At 44.6% G+C, this 23,045-nt stretch overlaps 1 protein-coding gene across 6 annotated transcripts in view; it reads right to left on the reverse strand.

Moving 5' to 3' along the window:
• arhgef10lb (Rho guanine nucleotide exchange factor (GEF) 10-like b) overlaps positions 1-23,045 on the reverse strand; it is a 67,547-nt gene that overhangs the window by 4,121 nt on the left and 40,381 nt on the right. For all 6 annotated transcript variants that reach the window (XR_011992144.1, XM_072713438.1, XM_072713436.1 and 3 more), the window contains 6 exons: positions 21,788-21,909; positions 11,151-11,237; positions 7,161-7,375; positions 6,473-6,630; positions 5,361-5,503; positions 499-670 (listed from right to left, as the gene is read on the reverse strand). Coding sequence is in view for 5 of the 6 variants with exons in the window: in XM_072713438.1 (XP_072569539.1) it covers positions 499-670; positions 5,361-5,503; positions 6,473-6,630; positions 7,161-7,375; positions 11,151-11,237; positions 21,788-21,909 (897 nt within the window). In the remaining variant the exon portion in view is untranslated. The remainder of the gene's footprint in view (positions 1-498; positions 671-5,360; positions 5,504-6,472; positions 6,631-7,160; positions 7,376-11,150; positions 11,238-21,787; positions 21,910-23,045) is intronic.

Here is a 23,045-nt window from a genome sequence, read left to right on the forward strand (position 1 = left end):
AGCTCGAGTCGAAGGAAAAATGTTTCTATAGCAACCACTTCTAATAACCCCCTGTCTGAAAAACTTTGTCTCCAACGACACACGGCTCCTTGGAGATCTGCTCCCTTTGTTACTGCCGCCCTTTAACTAGCGAGTCTCCAGTTCGATCACAACTGGTCTTAATATTCAAGCTCATTCAGGCTTGTGGACAGAAATGACCAGGCGGGTACGAAAAAAAACCGTAGTAAAGCATTTCCAAATAGAGCAGAAAAGCATCTTTCAGGCTTTAAGGCCGCTATTTCAGTCATGTCGCATCATTCTAGTTACTGATTTTGTGACTTGTGTCCATTTTCCCTTCGATTTAACCAGAAAAATCTATTTTTTCCCTCTGTGAAGAAAGCAAATTATGCCTGAAGGGAAAGTAAGTGAAGACTGCAATTCTTCTTCTTCGTCGGTTCAGTTTGTTTGGTCTAGTGGCTTTCGCTCGGCCTGCACCCTCTCCCATCGGCGGCGACTTGCCTGGATTAAGGAAGGCGGAGCGAGCAGAGATGTTGATCTCCTGCAGGTGCTCCAGCGTCTCCGTGTGAAACAGGCGGATGGAGGAGCTCTCAGAGAACGCCATCCAGACGCCACCCCCCGCCAGCACCATATGTGCCACGCTCACCCTCGCGTCAGGGTGCACCTCAAAACTCTGAAAGGGGGACAGAGGGAGCGACACACAAAAGGGGCGGAGTGAGGGAGATGTAGTGACATCACGAGAGCGTCGTCACGGAAACTCAACAGTCCACAAGTAAATATTTGAGACCACTGCCGATATTTAGCAGGCTACAACATATTGATCAGCGCAACAGTGCAAAATTACCAAAAGCAATGCAAGAAAAGATCTCTGATGAGAGAAGCAATGAGACGAGTCAAATTCCTGTTTAAGACATGCATCATCAAATATAACATCCGGTACATTATTTACTTCTTCTTATTTACATAGCTACATCTAACTGAATCATTGAGCAGAAGGTCTAGCTAGTGTTTTTTGTAATAACGAAGTATATTACGAACCTTTTTATAATGATGCAAATGCTGATCTCGATTTTAATGAAATAATCAGCGTGAATATAAAATCCATTTATTGAAATACACGCCTGACCTCACATCTGCATATGCTATTGGAAGGAAAACACTAAAGTACGTGTGTACTTTACGCTAGGCTCCTTGGAAGCATCTAGTTTGGGTGGGGTGTAGCCTGAGCGTGACACAGACAAAAGAAAAACAGACATGTAGTAATTACAGATTATTTACTAATTTAGCAGATGTGAAGGGAGGGAAGTGAGGAACCATATTTATTTATTTTGTCTAATATTCAGCACATAATATCAGCAGCAGATTGTCCTGATTGTCACAAAGGAACAATGTAATGTGATTTATCGGAGCTGACAACAGCTCTGCTTGGTCTGTGTGGGTTTCACCTTTTTTAATGCTTTGATTCCAGCTGAAATGTGACATTAAAGATATGTCTCATCGTGTTTGAAAGGGCTTCACTATACAAAGGAAACACCTCAGTGAGCAGAGGTTGCACTCTCTCTTTGGATGAAGCAGTGCACTGTCCCTAAAATTCAGCATTAAAAAAACAACAACCTGGATTTCATTCATTTCTGCTGCTTACAGAGCTGGATATTTTACTGGAGCAATTCGGATTAAGTGCCTCACACATGGGCACAACACAAGGGCCCTGATTTCACAGCCCTGAATAATTCACACAAACTGCCTTTTCTATTGTCTTAATTTCGCCATTTACATAAAACTTTAATCCGACGCAACAGCTTTATTTGTCACCGCAACCATGGTAGCACACGACAACATCTCCTGGGATGTGAACCAATAACCATTAGTCAACGCAAGTGTTCTTAACCAGCATGATACGGAATGCACCACTTAAGCCACATAGCAGAGGCTGCATCAGTTCACTATTAAAATAACGACAAAGAAGAAATGGGGCAGGGCTGACCCAGACAGCCGCATCGATGCCGCGCGCCGGCATGTGTGCGGAAGTGCTGGAACCCGCCGTTTTGCCCTTGCCGCGGGGCATCAGCGTGAGCGTGTACGAAGCCTCTTTGATTGCTCCCCTTTCATGCTTAGTTCACCTCTGCTGAAAAATAAGCATCGCTCATTTGGTCTGGGAGTCGTGTCTCCCCACGCTTTCGCCACAGAGGTGCAGAGGATGATCATGGTAATCAGGAAGTAGCTGTTGCCAGACAAGAGGTGCGAATGTGCTTTAAAATCAGGATGGACTTCAAAACTCCTCTCAAATGCAAAGCACTGAAAGGACTGGCTGCGGCCTTATTGGTTTGCAAGATCTAGACGCAATTCTAAGAACACTGGATTCTTGTGGTTTAAATATAATGCCTGTTGATGGTAAAGCTACAGACAAACACAGTTATAAGCTACACTCATCAAAGCTGTGTAATGTTCTGTCTGCCATTTTCAGAGATCCAGTCTCAGTATGTAAGCATACACAACTATAGGCTTGTATGTCTGTATAGGCAACTGTATCTGCGTCTGCTTTGATTTAGTGTAGTTTAGTTGCCGTACCAACTGCAGTTCAGACTATGAAATCCACCTGAAGCTAAGCAGGTTTGGGCCTGGCCAGTACTTGGATGGGAGACCAACTAGGAAAGCTGGGCTGCTGCTGGAAGAGGTTTGGTGTGGCTGACAGGTTAAGCCCATCCTGGGGTCAGTGTGGATCCCAGTGCAGTGACAGGGACACTGTGCTGTAAAAATGGTGCCGTCCTTCAGATGAGACATAAAACCAAGGTCCTCATCCAGGTGGGGGCTATACAGTAGTGGTGGTTGAAGTGACCCCCCCATTGGTTCTGTAAAGCGTTTTGGGTGTCTTGAAAAGTGCTATATAAATGTAATGTTCATTCATACCTTAAGTGTGCAGCTCAGTGGGTTAGGACTCTCTGTTCCTGCGATTGGAAGGTTGTTGGCTCAAATCCCATGGTCAGTAATATACTAAGGCCCCTAACTCCAATTGCTCCAGGGACTGGCTGACCCTGGCTTCTCAAAAATAGCGCAGTACCGTCTCAGTACTCAGTAAAACATGATGCAGTGTAATGTATGGGTTTGTCAGAGGATGGGGGATTTTTGGTGAGATTCTTGGCTTTTCTGTTCTTATTGTGCAGGAAACATATAAAATCACCACAACATGAAGATGGGACCCACCCAGGTGACTCTTAGGTCTTGATTATGCCTTTTGAGAATTAATCTGTGAATGACTTGCGGAAGGTTTGAGAAGGATCTGAAAAACAGGTCTCTGCGGGGTCCTGGACAAGTTAAGCTTTATCTCCATTCCATGTATCCCAGGATAGCCTGGTTACTATACAGCAGCAAGTTATGTCTCTCATGAACTGATCATATCTGAAATTTAAAAACTTTTTCTTCTTACTAATGCTGTTTAGTTCTCCTTCAGCAAGAGTTATAGCAGATAACATAATCCTTTTCTTGGCAGTGTTTTAAAAGACACGTTTTTTATGAGAAATGAATACCCGACTTTGCACTAGGACACTGTGACCATTTTAACGAAATATAATGCTTCATATTATGTCAACACATCTATTCTACATACATAGGTGACATCTACTCTACATACACAGGCCGCATCCACTCTACATATACAGGCCACATCTACTCTACATACACAGGCCGCATCCACTCTACATATACAGGCCACATCTACTCTACATACACAGGCCGCATCCACTCTACATATACAGGCCACATCTACTCTACATACACAGGCCGCATCCACTCTACATATACAGGCCACATCTACTCTACATACACAGGCCGCATCCACTCTACATATACAGGCCACATCTACTCTACATACACAGGCCGCATCCACTCTACATATACAGGCCACATCTACTCTACATACACAGGCTGCATCCACTCTACATACACAGATTACAGAGGTTAAATACATGCTACATACACATCGATCGGTGCTGTATCTCTGTCCGACTCTATACAACACCCTGACAAGATATGTAATGGTACAGAAAAGTCCTCAAGTGTGCAATATGTCACATTACACAGCGTAATCGAGTCGGGTACATATCAGAGTGAATAGAGCACATCCATCAGCGGGGACGTGTTTGGTAAGGAGTGACAAGCAAAATTCTGACAAATCATCCACAGTTTAGAAAAAGAAAAAAACAAAACAGAGTAATTTTATAAAGGAGCATAAGGCTCTATGGGGAGCGATCACACGTGAGAGTCCTCAAAACTTTCTCAAGCAGAAGGGCAACGCCTTCTACAGGCAGATGCTCTGATCCAGATGTGCTGTCATAGCACGGCACGTTTGGCCAGTCTAGGACCATGTTTGTCTGTGTGGATAAAGCCAGGGGCGATGGAGCCTGGGGCAGCCCGGCATGACAGGTGTGATGTCTACATACGCAGATCACATCCACTCTACATACACAGATCACATCCACTCTATATACACACAGCATATCCACTCTACATACACAGCTCACATCCACTCTACATACACAGATCACATCCACTCTACATACACAGATCACATCCACTCTACATACACAGCTCACATCCACTCTACATACACAGATCACATCCACTCTACATATGTAACTGCGGCTCTCAAACACAATTAAGAGGCTTTAAATCCATACTGAGTGCTCTCTGCCACTCTGCCTTCTGGCCGCTATCTCCAGGTTCCGGCGTCTTACGCTTTCCACTCCATGCTGGATACAGCGCAGTGCTCACAAAGACACTAAAACGTGACACTGGATAGCAGATTGTGCTGTGTGATTATCACCAGAAACTCGGCCCTAAGAGAAGAAAGCCAGTTTTCTAATAATAACTAAGGCGCTTAATACTTCCCAGGTATCAAAAATAGACTTTAGTCAACATTGATAATAATAATACTAATCCATAGGGTTCCTGGAAGATAAGAGAGCAATTCAAACTGGCAGGGCGCTTCACAGCTGAGATTTACCAAACAAACTGGGATCATTCCCAGGGCCAGTCATCTAAAAAGGCGGCAAACTGCCACTTTCTTCATTCATCACTAATCCTGAAATATGAATATTGTTTGCCCACTAAAACAGAATCACTAAGCAGTTTGCAAGGCGGTTTTACTGAGAGCTCTGTAGGCTTACAAACAATATACAGCGGGCAAAAAGCAGATTTCAACACTTCAAAATGAGGTAAACCATTATTACTGGTATCTAATGCAATCTTCACAAAGTTTCACCTTTTTAAAAATAATTCATCATTAATTATACCTGCCACACCCTACCTGCCATGAGGAAAAGACACGTGCTTCTCAATAACAGGTTCCTGCTGACCGCTCTACTCACCCGAGTGTCCAGGTTGGAGCCCTCTATGACAGTGACCCGGTTGGCACAGCTGGCCCAAACGCAGTCTTCCAGTGCCAGCAGTGTGCGGACCGGCTCCGACCCCACGGAAACCCGTCTGCCCGACTCCGGGTCCCAGAGCTCCTCTGCAAGCCCAGGACACGCCATTCAGCTTGGAACAATCCTCAGTGCTCTCTGCTGCTTAAAACCTGCATTTCTCTCTAAGGTTTCCAGCAAAAGCTTTCAGAACATTTTGTCTGAGTTCTGCCACAACCATTTTCATAAAATAATTTTTCATTTTCCAAAGTCCTTATCTTTAATTTGGGGGAAGTGCCCCATTGGCAGTTATCATGTTACTAAACATAGGTCACAGTCCTATAAACATTCTGTTTCATGCATCAAAATCATAACATGCAAAATGGGGAACTCTTAATGAACATTTCCATTGACATCTCTTAAAATATTTTAGTGTATAATGTGGAAGAGTGATTGCTAACCGTGGCCCAGTGCTAAATACCCCTACACAATCTATTTTTTTTTTCCTTGTTTCTGCAGAAGCTGTACTTTAATGTTAAAAGACAGATGAAGGGCACTTCAGTCATGAAGAGAGAATTCATTCTGAGCCGAGCGCTGAAGCCGTATATGCCAATAATAATCAGCTGTAAATTTTTCTTTATATAAAATACTATATAACCACATTCATGAACTGTCAAAGCAGAAAAAAACCATACCACTATTGTAATAGATGCCATAAAATATCAACTCTCCTATTCTCCCTTTTCGTTACTGTTGTCACGTCGGGTGTTTTCTGTGTCACATACAAAGAAACTTTTATTTTAGATACCCTTAACAGGATTCATAATGCTTATTACGATCCTGTAGTGTACATAGAGTAGTTTGAACATAGTATATTACACATTTTATTTTTTTAATAAAATTAATTTTATTCAGTTTCAGGAAGGGATTTAAACCTATAACCTTTATACACAGGGTCTGGTAAAAGTAGGGGTTTGAACCTATGTGCAGTACAGTGCCAGTCACAATCACGCGGCTCTGCTTTTTTCAGCAATGAACTCAAGGCCAAAAGTCATCCAATCGGCTGAGCGGAATCTCACCTCCGTTCTTTCGGCTGTAAACTATCACCCTTCCATCCACCAGGCCGGCGAACAGGAGGTCATGCAGGTGTTTCAGGCACAGAACAGGGCAGCCTTCGGGGTCACGGAAGGTCAGCAAGCACTGTGCAGTGGTGTCCACACTGCCGTACACCAGGATTCTGGGAAATGTAATACAGGAAAATCATGAGGGGATCCTCCTGCATGTACGCAGACATACGAGATGTACGCAAATTAAAACAAAATTTAAAGTACACATTTTTTTCAGTTTAATCAAAGGTGAAGTTTAATCCAACTGTTAGTGGAACATTACATTATTCATCTGTACTGCTGATTAGCATATAAAACCTGATTAGTATACAGAGAGCTCTTTTGACTGATGTAGAGCTCATTTTGACTGACCTAAATGTGTTGACACCATGATTTTCCTCAATACAATTCTCACCCACTCATTTCCAATTGTACAGGCAGCAGATAACGGTCCCAGATTTTTTTTCCTTCATAGATTCATCTTTGAAGCTTCTGTTCCCATCACTTTTGTTGCAGTCTGGTTTTCTTGTAATGCACTTTTTAAAATTGCATACCGCCAACTGGTTTGAAATCTATTCGTAATGCGATATGTTAGTTGCTGTGGAGCAACATTGTACAAAATGGGACCAGATCAACAGAATTTGCAGGTCGCTTCTCTGACCTGCCGTCTTGGAGCCCCAGACAAATGGTGTTGCCAATCCGGAATGGGCTCTCATTGATGCCCTCCTCGACCTCGTCTGGCTGACCGAACTCTGAGACGTACTCCAGACACAGGACAGGTGCCCCCACCTGGAAGGACTTCACGGAGCGGGGGGTGGGCCTGTTAAGCGAGAAGATCGCCACTTGGCCCTGGGTGGCGGCTCCCCCGCTGGCCACCTGCACATAACCAGCAGGAAACAAACTCAGCCAATGACTGCAATGAAGGGAGTGAGACAGCTCTTCTTATTGGCTGATTCTGCAGCTTCACACATCGCCCAATACGAACAGCTGGCTTGCCCTTCTTCAGGTCTCACTTGCAACTTATCAATTTCCCATAGCTTTACTACCATTTTCGTTTGTAATAAATTTACATATGAGAACAGCTTTATTATAGCCTCCAACTACATTCACACTCTTAGATCTTTTAAATGTGCGCCTGATTAAAAATCTGTGCTTATCAGAAGATCTACGGCAATGCTTCTGTCACCCTGCTCATTTACTGTGAGACACTTGCTTTACAACGGAGGAGTTAATATTTCATTCGCCTGTTCTCGCTGGGCTATTCAGATGTTTAAGCCAAGGATTAAGGTTTACACAGTTAAGCCTCGTGAACAAAGACAACAGACTGACTTTAATAATAGAACAGCAGACAGAAAATGTTTAATTACTTTTTCTGGGATGTATCAAGGGGTGTATCTACATGGAATATTTGGAGAGGGCTGTAAGAGATTGAAATTCACTGAAGTAGGTGGGTAAACCGTCTTCTCAAGTTTCAATATTAAAATATATACTGAATATTTCAATGATGTCATTTCATGCAGGGTGTCCCCTGGCTCATGCCCTGAACTTTCTGGGATAGACTCCAGGCTCCCTGGATAAATGGTTATGGAATAAGGGATGATGGAGTATCAAGGTCTTTCATCAAATCACAAACACAAAATCCAGTTGATCAACACAAAAATAAAACATCTGCAGTCCGCATACAGGATCTTACTGATATAAAGACTGTGTTTGTAGCTAGCTGCCTTGTTTGGTTCCACACCCCCAGAGATCTGTACATGATATGTTTGGTGGTGGGAGGGGGGACCTGAACATCTGCCCTTTAAGCCTAAATGAATGAAATTGCTCCATCTTTGATGTTCCAAGCGCCCTTTTTTGATAACCAACCATCTTGCAAAATCTCCTGTATGAGAAAAATTACTAATGTATTCAGCTAGTTGGCCAATCCCCCGCCCAGCTAGTTGGCCAATCCCCCGCCCAGCTAGTTGGCCAATCCCCCATGCTGGAGCACCTGCCTCTTCAAAAGTCTGTTGCACATCACTGTAGCCCTGCACCCTGCTTTAATTCCCTTTGTACACAGCCATCAGTGTTGCCAGCCAACTCAACCCTCCATCAAATCATGCATTTTAAATTAGTGCAGTAAACTATATATTTTGTGAAAAACACGCTCTCGCGTTCATAGGGAGCCTTGGCTTTATAAGCATTGCCATGGCACGAACTGAAGATAAAGAATAGGCATCGTAGCCCTTGCTGTTTTTTTCCATCTGGCCTTGAAAGCAGACTTGTGCTATCAGAAAGACTGTCCCTAAAGCAGACTTGTGCTATCAGAAAGACCGTCCCTAAAGCAGACTTGTGCTATCAGAAAGACCATCCCTAAAGCAGACTTGTGCTATCAGAAAGACTGTCCCTAAAGCAGACTTGTGCTATCAGAAAGACCGCCCGTAAAGCAGACTTGTCCCATCAGAAAGACCGTCCCTAAAGCAGACTCGTCCTATCAGAAAGACCGTCCCTAAAACAGACTTGTCCTATCAGAAAGACCGTCCCTAAAGCAGACTCGTCCTATCAGAAAGACCGTCCCTAAAACAGACTTGTCCTATCAGAAAGACCGTCCCTAAAGCAGACTCGTCCTATCAGAAAGACCGTCCCTAAAACAGACTTGTCCTATCAGAAAGACCGTCCCTAAAGCAGACTTGTGCTATCAGAAAGACCGTCCCTAAAGCAGACTTGTGCTATCAGAAAGACCATCCCTAAAGCAGACTTGTGCTATCAGAAAGACTGTCCCTAAAGCAGACTTGTGCTATCAGAAAGACCGCCCGTAAAGCAGACTTGTCCCATCAGAAAGACCGTCCCTAAAGCAGACTCGTCCTATCAGAAAGACCGTCCCTAAAACAGACTTGTCCTATCAGAAAGACCGTCCCTAAAGCAGACTCGTCCTATCAGAAAGACCGTCCCTAAAACAGACTTGTCCTATCAGAAAGACCGTCCCTAAAGCAGACTCGTCCTATCAGAAAGACCGTCCCTAAAACAGACTTGTCCTATCAGAAAGACCGTCCCTAAAGCAGACTCGTCCTATCAGAAAGACCGTCCCTAAAACAGACTTGTCCTATCAGAAAGACCGTCCCTAAAGCAGACTCGTCCTATCAGAAAGACCGTCCCTAAAGCAGACTCGTCCTATCAGAAAGACCGTCCCTAAAACAGACGTGCGGCTGATGCTGAAAAGGATCTGAACGGCCGGCTTATTGTCGGGATGACAGCCAGATTTGCAGCTGAGAGAGCATTCGCCGCCGTTTTTCTGTATGAAATCTAATTGGCCACTGCTGTGAAATGTCTAAATTTTACTGAATAGCCAGTAGCTGCAGCATGTGGGTGGCACAGCGGGCAGCATTACGACCTCGCGGCCCCAGGGTGGTGGCTTAGGGCCCTGCCCTCACCTGCGTGTGCCCCCTGCCCTGCACAGTCTGGGCACCGGTGCCTAGATGGAGCGGAGTCTCCGAATGGCCCTTAGTCAGTAAGTGCTGTAATGCACTGGAGTCCATCGCTTTGCACGTGACACATGCTGAGATTCTCTCTGTGAGCTCGACACTTTTATTTTAAATATGCATATAAAAAAAACGTCTGTAAAATCTGCCAGAAATGTACTTCATGAATATTTATAATGGGACCCTAATTCCTCTGCATGTAGACCCCAAGGCTTTGGTTGACTCTCACACTAAGTATGACCATTTAATACAATATCACCTCATTTGAGCAGGAGGGACTCGCAGACCGTTCGAGTGACACCACATTAATCCCAGAACTCCACTTTCTTTTCAACCTGAAATGCATCTTTTCAAACCAACCGTGTCCCGGAGCACTTTTCAGATTCACTAAAGCAAATATGAAAACCCCACTTTCTTTTCCAAGACGGGTATTACCAGAACTTGATAGCCCTTCTAGATGTTACTGACCTATTCTAAAACACAGAGATCATCCTACAAGAGCAAATCCTCATTTTTCTCTATTTAGTTTTTCTCCCTGTGATTTTACCGCGTCCCCCGTTTGTTTTTAAATCTATCTAAATTCTAGGGTGTCTGGGGATGGCCTTGTAGCTGCCTGCCAGAACAATTTCCTCCTCCAATGACAAGCCCCCCCCCCAATTGATATAGGATACATTTCCAAGTCAAGAAGTACAGCAATCTACATAATTCAGGCTCACGGGATTTGCATTACATGATATCATACTATTTCTTTGCTTGAAAGACTCTTTCACCGAAAGCGAATTACATACAGTATTTTACAATAGACTTTATCTATTTACACTGCAAGGTATTTTAATGAGTCAATTTTGGCTAAGTATCATAACCACAGGTATAACAGAAGTGCTCCGGCTGGGATTACAGCCTAGGGATGGGAAAAATGAAGCTTCCAAATCCACGGTGAGTGTTATTACAGTACGCTGTCAATATCCCACTTTAACACATTTCCCACTGATTCCTCTATCAGCTTCCTTTGGGTTAAGACCATCAGTGACTGGCAGCTGACGGTACTCTGGTCCGATAGGGACGAGGCTTCAGAATCCACTTCATCTCTGCTTGAAACCTGCGACCTCTAAGCCCGAAGCCCACCTGCTCTCCCGCAAAGCTTCCCAACGCCCCTGACGACACCCACGTTAAATGACATTTAGAAGACTTACCCACAAGTAGCCCTGTGGCAGTGACGTACTGGCTGCTGAGAAGCCAAGCAGGGTGCACTGGACCGGGTTGTGAAGGGCAGCCAGCAGCTAAACAGGAGAAACAAAACAAAAGCCATCCATTAACCGGGAAGGACCCCCGCTACGCTGGCAAAGGCCCCGCCCCCACAGACACACGGGCAAAGGCCCCGCCCCCAGAGACATGCCGGCAAAGGCCCCGCCCCCACGGACACACGGGCAAAGGCCCCACCCCCAGAGACACGTAGGCGAAGGTCCTGCCCCCACGGACACGCCGGCGAAGGCCCCGCCCCCACGGACACACCGGCGAAGGCCCCGCCCCCACGGACACACCGGCGAAGGCCCCGCCCCCACGGACACACCGGCAAAGGCCCCGCCCCCACGGACACACCGGCAAAGGCCCCGCCCCCACGGACACACCGGCAAAGGCCCTGCCCCCACAGACACACCAGCGAAGGCCCCGCCCCCACAGACACGCCGGCGAAGGCCCCGCCCCCACGGACACGCCGGCTCCCAGGCATGCTGTTAGGGACGACATTACAATTTGGAGATGACGCGTAAATCATCAGCGGATCGTGTCAGGGCGTCTGGCTCAGGCCCCAAAGATGGATATAAGCCAATCAGCTTTACACCACAGGCTCCGAATCCTGTGAAGGGACATTGGCATTCCACAGGTAAGGCTGTCGGGGTGATATATCTGCTGGCCTCATACCTGCGGGTCATCTGTCTCCTCATTTACTGTCCCTCATAACAATATATCATCAGATATATGTATCATTACAGGAAGAGAAGTAGAACTCTCAAGGCTGCCATCCGTGTCTCAGATTGAAGATTATTTCAGTGCTGCGCAAGCTAATGAAAATACTGTGTGTGTGTGTGTGTGTGTGTGTGTGTGTGTGTGTGTGTGTAGGTTATGTATATATTACATTGTGGGGACCATTTTTTGTGGAAAACTCAGTTTTATAAAAATCAGTGAAAAAACTAAAATTACTATAAGTCTTGTATTTTGTTTGGTTTCTTATGTTTAAGGTCAGGGCTGGGTAGCGGTTAAGGTTATTGTATTACTTTGCACAACACACGCAAACTCTCTCTCTCTCACTCTCTCTCCTTCTCTCTCATATATATATATATATATACAGTAATGCTTTACATTAACTGCACCTTCATAATCCTTTTATATTGCATTCATAAAATGTTCAGTACACCTTCATAATGTATTCATTAAGTATTCATAAAACATTCATAAACATCATGTAAGTATACCACAACATCCTAACGTGCCATAGCAGCCGTAATATGCGTTAATAACAAACATTATGTAATAACAAACATTGTAATTGTATAATCATGTAATGTTTGTCATTAATGTATATTAAAGCTGTTAAGGGATGTTAAGATGTTAAGTGTACTTGCATGCTGCTTATGAATGTACTATGAATGCATTATGAAGGTGCACCGAATGTTCTATGAATGCATAATGAATGCACTTAATGTGAAGCGTTACCATATATACATACATACATACATACACACACACATACAATAAATGATTTTTTGTTGCTGCCGGTTTGATGTATGTGTGTTTCAATGTGTTCATTCCCTCTTGTCTGCCAGACAGATTGAAACAGCCCATGAACTGATAGAGGGAGGAATCAGAATGATGAAAAAGGGACATTAAGAGTAGTGATGGCTGAAATTAGCCTATGAATCCACAGATAGGACTGCCTACACTAACCCCATTCCAATTGGTTACTTTACTGCTATCTGACCGCTAAAGTAGGCGGAGACTGACCCTATATGGTAATCCATCCTCCTGTCACAGAAAAAGGATCTTATTATTCTAGAGCAGTATTTCCCAATCCAGTCCTCGCGAGCAAGAGCATGGACTGTCTGTGGGTCCCTGAGGACTGGATTGGGAAACACTGTTAAAGCAATGTTCTCAATGATCTTTTAGTAAAACCAGTACTACCCATGCTGCCAAGACGGACAGCGTGCTCAGCGAGGATCATGCTAACTGCAGCCCCGTATGTGCAGCTGCTCTGGCAGGGACGTCGCATCCTGTTTCAGTGACGGGCCTGCACACAGCCCTGCACACAGCCCTGCACACAGCCCGGCACACAGCCCGGCACACAGCCCGGCACACAGCCCCGCACACAGCCCCGCACACAGTCCGGCACACAGCCCCGCACACAGCCCCGCACACAGCCCCGCACACAGCCTGGCACACAGCCCCGCACACAGCCCCGCACACAGCCCCGCACACAGCCCTGCACACAAACCCAGGTTGTGTATTTGACATCCAGCCTTGGTTGTATGTGTGGAGTTGGCATGTTCTCAAAATGTGCGTGGAGTTGGCATGTTCTCATAATGTGTGTGGAGTTGGCATGTTCTCATAATGTGCGTGGAGTTGGCATGTTCTCATAATGTGCGTGGAGTTGGCATGTTCTCATAATGTGCGTGGAGTTGGCATGTTCTCATAATGTGCGTGGAGTTGGCATGTTCTCATAATGTGCATGGAGTTGGCATGTTCTCATAATGTGCATAGAGTTGGCATGTTCTCATAATTTGCGTGGAGTTGGCATGTTCACACAGTCTGCATGGACTTACCAAGCTCTCATTGTGTATGAGGGGCTGGCATGTTCTCTCCTATCTGTGCAGGTTTCCTGCCACAGTCCAAAATGATGCACTTAGATGAATAAGAGTTACTAGATTGCCCTTCGCACGTGACTGTGCACATGTGCTCTGTAAGGGACTGGCATCTCATGCAGGCTCCCAGGGACCGGCGTCAGGCCCACTGCCACTGTACCCCAATAGTGTTTAGATGGTCCAGAAGCTGGAGAATTGGAAGAAACACCAGCACATGCTCTTTTCCAGAGTGTGATGGCTTGCTCTCAGTCAGATGGCAAAAGCTGTGACCTCTATCTGCTGTCATTATGGAGCATTTTGGGTATGAAAGGTGTCAAAATCTCCCTCCAAAATCTCTGAGCTCAGTTCTGTGCCGATTCATCCCACAGGGGTCATTTCCGGGACTTTTGGTTACAGGGTCCTTTGGCTAAAGTGCCACACATCATGGCTGCCAGGCATGAAAATGGCCATGTTTTGCAAACTGACCCTCTCACAACTTAAACTTCTTGCTGTTGAGAGCAACTGCTTGTCTTGAGAGCATTGGGTGAAAGCAGCCCCACTGGGTGTCCCCCATAACACAAATGAACATCACTTTATAGCTTTGAGGCCTTTTCCATCCATCCATCCATCTCCTGTAACCGCTTGTCCTATTCAGGGTAATGGGGGGTCTGGAGCCTACGGGTACAAGGCAGGGAACAACCCAGGATGGAGGGCCAACCCATCACATGGCACAGTCACACACACACACACCCACACACACCATTCACTCGCATATGCACACCTGTCGGCAATTTGCCTCCAATTAGCCTCAGCATGTTTTTGGCCTGTGGGGGGAAACCAGACCCAGAGGAAACCCCATGACTCCACAAGAACATGCAGACTCCACACACATGGAGCCACGGCAGAGACTCAAACCCTGGACCCATAGATGTAAGACAACAGTACTAACCACTGCACCACCGTGCTGCCCCCAGGAAACCTTTTCTGTATGTTAATTATCATCATATAGTGTTCAGAGGAAGAACAGTTAAAATGATCACTTCCTGGGGTTTATGGGAATTGTACAGAATAAGTGGAGTAGATTATCTAGTTAATAAATACGCAAAAGGTGTATGAATTCTGATACTATAGGGACTGGATTCAAGGTATCCATGACATAACTAAAATGCAACAATAGTCCAGATTTGCTTGTTTTTAATATCCATTGCAATACCCTTAGGTAAACCTCAGTAATAATCTAAAAATAGGATCAAAGATGAATCGAGCTAGCTATGTTTTTGTTATTGAGTCATTGTTCCTTAAAATTATATGGGTACCCTGGGGTCAGGATCACAGAGCTGCCTAATATTCAAACTCCAGATCTGCCTAATGAATATTTTCAGCATTTTGAATGTCACAGACGGAGGGAAAAAAGAGACTGCAGATGAATCGCACTGCAGGTCATAAACCCTGCGATAATTATTAACTGTCCATCGGTTTGCGGGTCAGAGCGTTCCTTTGCCCAGCGCTTATGGGACATCTTCTCTGTGTACTCAACACAGATGGGCCGGTGACGATTCCATTTCCCCCTGGCTCCTTCTTTCCGCAGTTATCCCTTGCAGACAGACATACGCGGAGATATCTGAACACAACTTCACGATGCGAGATTAACAGTTTCATGGCGAGATACCGCATGCACACATTTATATGTAAATTCACACGCATGTGCGTGCATAAAGTGCTCGTGTCTCTCCCCGCGCGGAGCGCACGTCCAGATCGGGACATGCCCAGCTAAAGTAATGCTAATTTGATTGGTATTGCTACAGTTTGGCTCTGACTCTGCCTCCCAGCCACGCCGACAGGGCCCAGGCGCCGGTGGACGAAAGCACGCTGCTGGCCTCAAATTGCTGGCTTTAAAGTGGACCGGGTGCCATTTGGAGCATCTGGGCCCCTCACGGTTTTTCCGAGGCACTTATCCAACATGGAACAATGACAAGAGAAGGCCACACTGGCTCCTGGCATTTTTATGATGTGTTTCGACACAATGGAATTGACAGTCCTAGTGCTAAATGGGGGTGTTTAAATCCATCACTCAGATGACAGCACTGTGAACAAACACTCCTCGTTCCCAACAGCATCAAAGTGGGGGATTAATGGCACAGTTACTCTGATTCAAGTGGTCTCACTTTTAAACACGCAGAACTTATTTCAATGTGCTCTGATCTATAGAAAGTATCCCAGTTGCATCCTCCACACTGTAAACATGGTTGAGGTTTCTGGTCTTTATTGCAATCACAAACCGCCATATGGGGAGGTATTCGGCGAAGTTACCCCAAAAGAACATGATGACACAATTGCCACGTCAATATACATGAATTTTAGTACCTACCAGCCATAACGTAATATTATAAACACGTGTCTTTGGGGGCAGTCTGTGGCTCAGTGGGCTAAGCCTGTGTGGCTGTAATCAGAAAGTTGCTGGTTCAAACCCAGCCTCAGCACATCTGTGGGTTCTTGAGCAAGGCCCTTAACCCCTGGGTGCTGCTACAGGTGGACAACTTACTCTCTGCAAAGAACAACCTGAGGAAGGCATAAGGTATCTATCTATCAATTATAAGGCATTTTGTTCATGAAGGAAACAGAAATCACATGCTCTCTCACCAGTCCTTCTTTCTTAGGCTGGGAGTTTCTTATGATAGAAATTTCATAATATTATCACCTCCATACATTAAAAAATACCTGCTTTTACCAGGGAGATAATTCTTCCACACAACTTCGACCTTGTCTGTAGGATCAAACCCTCAGCAGACAAAAGCTAAATATTGGTGACTTATCCTGTTGCTTTGTAATGTGGGCCATAGGTGTGGAAGAAACTGATTGGCACGTTGGCATTGCGGCAGAAGGTGAGATGAATTCCCTTGTAGTGTGAGTATATCACGGAAACAGAGCCGCTCCGCACTGCAAGGATATGGGGTCCGTGAGGGGCCAGAGTGGAGCAGAGCTGAGCTGATTTACTAAACGACAGAGGAGTCTTAGCAGAAGAGCAAAGCCAGGCAAGGCTGCATCCATCTGCCTGCTAAGGATCCATCACCATCACTCGACACACAACGGACCTGGCAAACACACCAGATCCAGAGAACTAAACCAAAACACAAGCACCGATATCCATATTCAGTCCAGTCACAACATCCACAACACGGCAAACAGGCTGACTTCATTTTTATAAGCACGTACACTGTGAAATAGTCTAAAATCAAGCAAGATTCATCATGGCATGATATTATCTATGACCAGAATTTATTTGAAATCAGAATTTGAAACAGAGTCATTATGCATTGCATGGATGTAGAGCTGAGACTAAGGATGCTGCTGATGTTGAATATTAAGGTTATCTGTCCTTTCCAATGAACCAATAAAATAACCAGCATGCCCTTAAACCATTAAATGCACATGAGAGCACATTCTGATACAACTGAATTGAGCATGTGATTAATGAACATCATCTGCCTGCCAATGAATTCTGTAAGTCCAATGAAAGTAAATAACAGAGAGGGTTCAGTGCGTCTGTCAGACTGCTGAGTCTTCAGGATTATGTCAGTCAGATTCTGAAGTATGATCCACCGGACAGTTAATCCAAGCCATCAAGCGGGCCTCATCTTCTGGACCATACGAACGCAATTACAACACGGGCTGTAAATCTGAATTGTACGCACATCTTTAGTCAATTTTCATTTATTGATGGGAACCAATCAAGATGCTAGGGCTTGTGTCCCAAGAGGGTTGATGGCAGAACCTCAATAGTCTTATTTCACAAAACACTTACTGTCTTCTGCAGATCTAACCAGTTCAACCAGAGAGAACATTTTTACATGTCACGCTTTAAGAAAAATGGGATAGACTTCTTCTAGCAATGTACCACTGGTCCTTTTGATCAGCCAGGTTCGTTTCCTTTGAAAATCTACTGGATGTCACTTTGTTAATCCCTTTTTTAAAAATAACTAGCTGCAGATGACATCATAGTGCCCAGTATGACATCACCTGCAGGCTGCGTTCCAAGATAACGGATCCCGCAGCTCTCCAGAATTGAGAAGCTCATGAGACACTCTATGAGGACAAAGCAAACCAACAGCCAGATAAGGGCTGATGGGTGAACAGACTGCAGCACGCATATGCAAGACAAAAGGCGGGGGGGGCGAGAGTCCTCCCGCTCTGAAATAATTTAAAAAATCATGTTCAAATTTACATTAATTTCCCCCCTTGTGAAGCTCCCTTCCTCCTCAGCTGAGACTGAATTCAGTGAATCTATTATTAAAACAAGATACAAGGTCACACAAGAATCATTTCCTACAGCAAATCAGACTGCTTTCAGCAAGCGTAAAATTTCCTTTAAAAACAGTCTATGCGTATTTTGTGTCCCCACAGCAAAAAAAGCATCAGTCTTATTGCCAATTTACCACCAGAGCCAAGCAGTGTTTCGGGTGGGAAACACCTTTCTAAACAGACTGATGAAGCACGGTGGGGTGAAATGCAGGGGGGGGGTCATAAGTCACGACAGAGACATGAACACAAAGGCGTAGCTTTGGTTTCAACACTGGTAGGGACCCCCCTGCCCCCCAAAAACACACACAGTGCTCCCACAATATTGTCCATATCCAAATCTACACCCCGGCATGAATATTTACCTGCTCAGCCAGCACCTTAAATGACCGACAGGGTTCAGTATTCTGCTGAAGCAACTTACTCAGCGCTCCCAGAGCAGGGCTGCATCTGGGAAGGCATCACCCCCCCACGACAGCAGCACTCCGGGTGGGCAGGGGCCCCACCTATCGCAGCTACACCTGCACCTCCGTCCCTTCCCAGCATGCCTCTGCCGTTAAAATGGGCACCTCTACCGGTGACCTTCACAGACCAAGCACCACTCATCTGACGCCATGAGGACAGCAAAGTCATCGGCATCTCATTTCCACCCTCAAAGGTCACTTCCACGCCAGGTCATAAACGTCTCCTAATTAAGGTTCAGACTGAAACCGTCAGAAATTATATGCCTGGACCCGACCGGCACGACAGAGTACCATTTTTTCTCTAGTATTTTAACTTTGTAGTGCCGTTTGAAATTAATATTTAATTTTTATATACAGATACTGGAACACTTCACCAGAATATGAACATAACACATACCTTTAATTTAAGATGTATTACGTTTAAAATGTATTGTGCTGCAGTCTTAGACCACTTCTGATATATCCTAAAGTGGATTACTTCCTTTGTAATCTTGACTCATCTTTGAATTAAGGAATTCTCATTAGAGATGTCACAGGTGGGCTGTGGACCCAGCTGAATCAGTCACGCTCCGAAGGCGCCAGAACACATCCGGCTCCTTGTGGCTTCACGGTGGGATCCACTAGCGGCTCACCGCCATCGCCCGCCGGCTGCCTCTTCGCGGCTGGGCCGCCACACTACGCACCCACCGCTGCGGGCCATGTTCTAATTAATCTCCTCATTTTCTTCAGATTGACTTGTGTGCCGAGTCGAGCTCAGACGCTGGCGAGCTACAGCTCTGGGAGAGTTAGAGACCCTCTAAGCCGTTAATCGCGGCTCTTTCTATATTAAGTCACTCACTTTGACACGACTTTCCTCTTAAACTGCCTCTCTTGTGGGTAAACTCTTTTCACACTTAAATCTGTCGCTGCGCACGGTTACCGAAACGCTTACACCAGGACTTACCGCAGCTCGGTTTTGCCAAATGTATCTTCGTGAAATATTTCACCGACTTGCCACTTTCCCTCATTCCTCTAAATGCCACCCGAATAATTTGTTGGAAAATTACTCTCGCCAATTGATTTGATTCGTCCAGGGCAGCTGGGGGGGGGGGAGGGGGGGGTGGTTCCCTGCTAGCATACAGCGTGAAATCTAGCAGCAGGGCATCACGCATTAGCGGCCAGCTAATGTGTCATTCAGTGGAAGCTGGAAGGCAGTGAAGAGGCTGGCAGGTCACAGGCGCCTGGAGGCCCCTACTTTTGTACACCTGAGCACGGTAAAGAACTGGGGGGGGGGAAACAAACTGCAAATATCATTTGGTTAAATTCCAGGAGCCCCCACTAATGCTTGAAAGGTATTAGGCCGCAGAGCACTACTGTCTATACAATGAGGGAAACCAACGCTAAATTTTAATGTACAGGTCTGTATGAGGCTTATTTATTTGCATATTTATTTACATTTATGGGAATGTAATATATTTACATCCATTTCATTTACATTTTACTAACTAACTAAATTTATTTACATAACGTACTCGTACAGTACATACTGTACCATATTAGAGACTCTTAGCTGCATAGATTATCTAGTCAATAAACACACAGCAGCCATTTTTCCACACCACTGGTGACCTACTTCTGCGTTTGTGGACGTCCTAATAGCCTTAGTGAGTCTGGCCCTTCCCCTCAGGCCTTTCCCATTAATGGCTTCTTTCTGGCCAAAAACACCTTTCATTGGATGTTTTGTTGTTCATGCCACCATGTTCTGTGAACTATGGACGGCGTAGTGTGTCACAGTCACAGGAGGGTGACTGTTCCTGAGATGCCGGAAGTACGATGCATGGCCCCAACAACCACAGCACATTCAAAACTGCTGATATCAGGCGTCTTCGCCTTGGACCTCTCTATTGCTCAGTCAAAGACCATGTGAGCCACTGGCCCTGTCTAACTCATTCAACCAAGTAACTTACCTGATCACACTTGGTTTAATTTTAAAAATAATAAATGAAGCTCACATGTTATCCATTCTCACTAAACCATTCCATCAATCTGGCTGCAATCTGCTTACGGGTCACTTACTGATTTTGACTGATCCATTGTGGTGCTGTGAAGTATTCAGTAATAGCCTACATTAACTGCACCTTCATAATGCATTCATAGAACGGTCATAAGCAGCATGTAAGTACACCATAACATCCCAAAATACCTTAAAACAGCTTTACAAATATTCAATGATTACACTATTATAATGTTTGTTATTATTATGTAATGTTTGTTATTAATGTATATTAAAGCTGTTATGGCACATTAGCATGTTATGTATACTTACGTGTTGCTTATGAATGTTCTACGAATGCATTATAAAGGCATTATGGAGGTGCAGTTTATATAAAGCGTTAGTAAACATTCCATAACATGTGTCTCTGAAAAATTATTTCAGCATTTCCCAATCATTTCAATTTGAATGTTCTGGCTGACTCATAGATTACTTTAGTGAGCTGCCAACATTTAACGTTTACATTTTGCAAGTTCCTGTCTTCTCAGATTAAAAAGCTTTAGCAAAGTCTGTTTTTATGACCAATTTCTCTGGGAAGATTCAATTTCACTTTACAATAAAAAATTTCACAAGCTTTACAGAAAACCAGCACATCCATTAATTTTGTAGTGAGCCATATTTCTATTTACACCAGTCTATGTTTGTACTGTCTGCAACTGTTTTTATGGTAAAATGGACAATAAAGGCACAGTTCAGTGAGCCAAAGCCCCTTTTGTATGATTAGCAGAGGACACATACAACCTGTTCTTCGCATTTTAGGAACAAAACTTTCCCGACACTTAGTCAAAACACAAAAAAATGATTGCAATGCCTGCGATCTCAATGCACACGATAAACAACTGCATTTTTCACTGTTCGATGAGCAGATAATTACACATTTACCTTCAGTTCACTGATCCATTAAAAGGGAATTTCACTGAAATGTTTGCCCTCCTCACAAGATATCATAGCCATCTTTTGTAAAACCGTGCAGTGGTTCCTGTCGATTGATACATTCAAGCCTCCTATTTCATTTGCAAACTCTTTCTATCATCCTCGGCTTCCCATAAGCCTTTGGTGCCTTAAAGACATCCGTAGCCTAGATGTTACCAAAATATTTACGAGGAATTGTAGAAGAATCCAAAACATGCAATTATACTTAAGACAATTTCAAAACACAATTAAAAAACAGTACAGCCCCTACTCCGACCACCCCACATACTCACCTTCTGATCCTGGGCCTTTGTGGTGAAAACACTCACACGACAGGCAAGCAGCGGGCAACAAAAAGGGGTCTTTGTCTTCCCATCATCCTCTGCACAGACCCAGCCTGGCGAGTTCTCCTCTCCTGAAGAAGGAACAATTTACAGGCCATTTTTATCCTATGGAATTGACGCGAATAATGTAACCACCACAACTCCCAACTCATGCTCTAGCCTTATTTTGTTTAGTCACGGAGTTTTTCCTCCTGTCATTCCGACGAGAGACGAAGTAACTCAATGGAACATTTCCCTAAATTTTATAACAACCCCAGATCTTAGGATAAAAGGATCAGATAATTTCAATATTCCATTTTTTTTTATCCATTTACTAAATATATTTGAATATATATCGAGCACAGGGGTCGAGATTATCTCCCCCTACAGTATGTTGACATAAGTTCCACCACCCATGGATAGGCTGCTTCCTCTAGGTTCACTGAGGAACCTAAAGGAGATACAGATTCCAGGTTCTCCATAACACTGTATTGGATACGTGATTGAAAGATGGGTGGGTCATTATTGCTTTCTGTGTGAAAATCACATTTTAGTGAGGACATCAGGCAACTTCGAACCCCACACTGAAACTTTTTGAATTTATGCAAAAAACTTTTATCATGCCTTTATTAAAACACAGCACGCGTAACACCACATTCCTGCACCTTTTGTTCCCTTTAAAGCTGAAACTCTGAGACTTATTTCATTTCTGTCACCAGTGCCTGATTCAGGTGTCTGTAACGGCTAACATATCTGACTTACACAGAGGCTGCTGAGATAACTCAAGCCGGCCCTCAATTTAATTAGAGTGAGCTTCTCAGTCATCATCTGTGGAAGGTAACATGCCTTATTCTGTCATTCCTCATGCTTTATTGTGTCTCTTTAATGAACCAAATCCCCCCGCCACCAAAGACCTGAACACGGTGCAGAAATGTTCAAAGGTACAGTAAAACATTAGTTAGCCAGTAAGATGTAAGGATTAGCCTAGATGATGGCAGGATGCATGGCCATAGCTGAGTCCGGACCTTCCATAATCAGCAAGTGACTGACAAAAATAATGGAGTCATTCAACTGCTCTGCACACCTGGACCACCTTTGCAAATTAATCAAGCTGAACTTGTCTTTGAGCCGCCAAACTGCCGACCAGCTTCATGCCACCAGTAAGTGCTGATTAGCAATGTGCTACACATTGTTCTCTTGAATGCTGCATTGTGAGCCACAGCAGCCC

This window comes from Paramormyrops kingsleyae, chromosome 6 (genome assembly GCF_048594095.1).
Source record: "Paramormyrops kingsleyae isolate MSU_618 chromosome 6, PKINGS_0.4, whole genome shotgun sequence".
NCBI classification, from domain to species: Eukaryota; Metazoa; Chordata; class Actinopteri; order Osteoglossiformes; family Mormyridae; genus Paramormyrops; species Paramormyrops kingsleyae.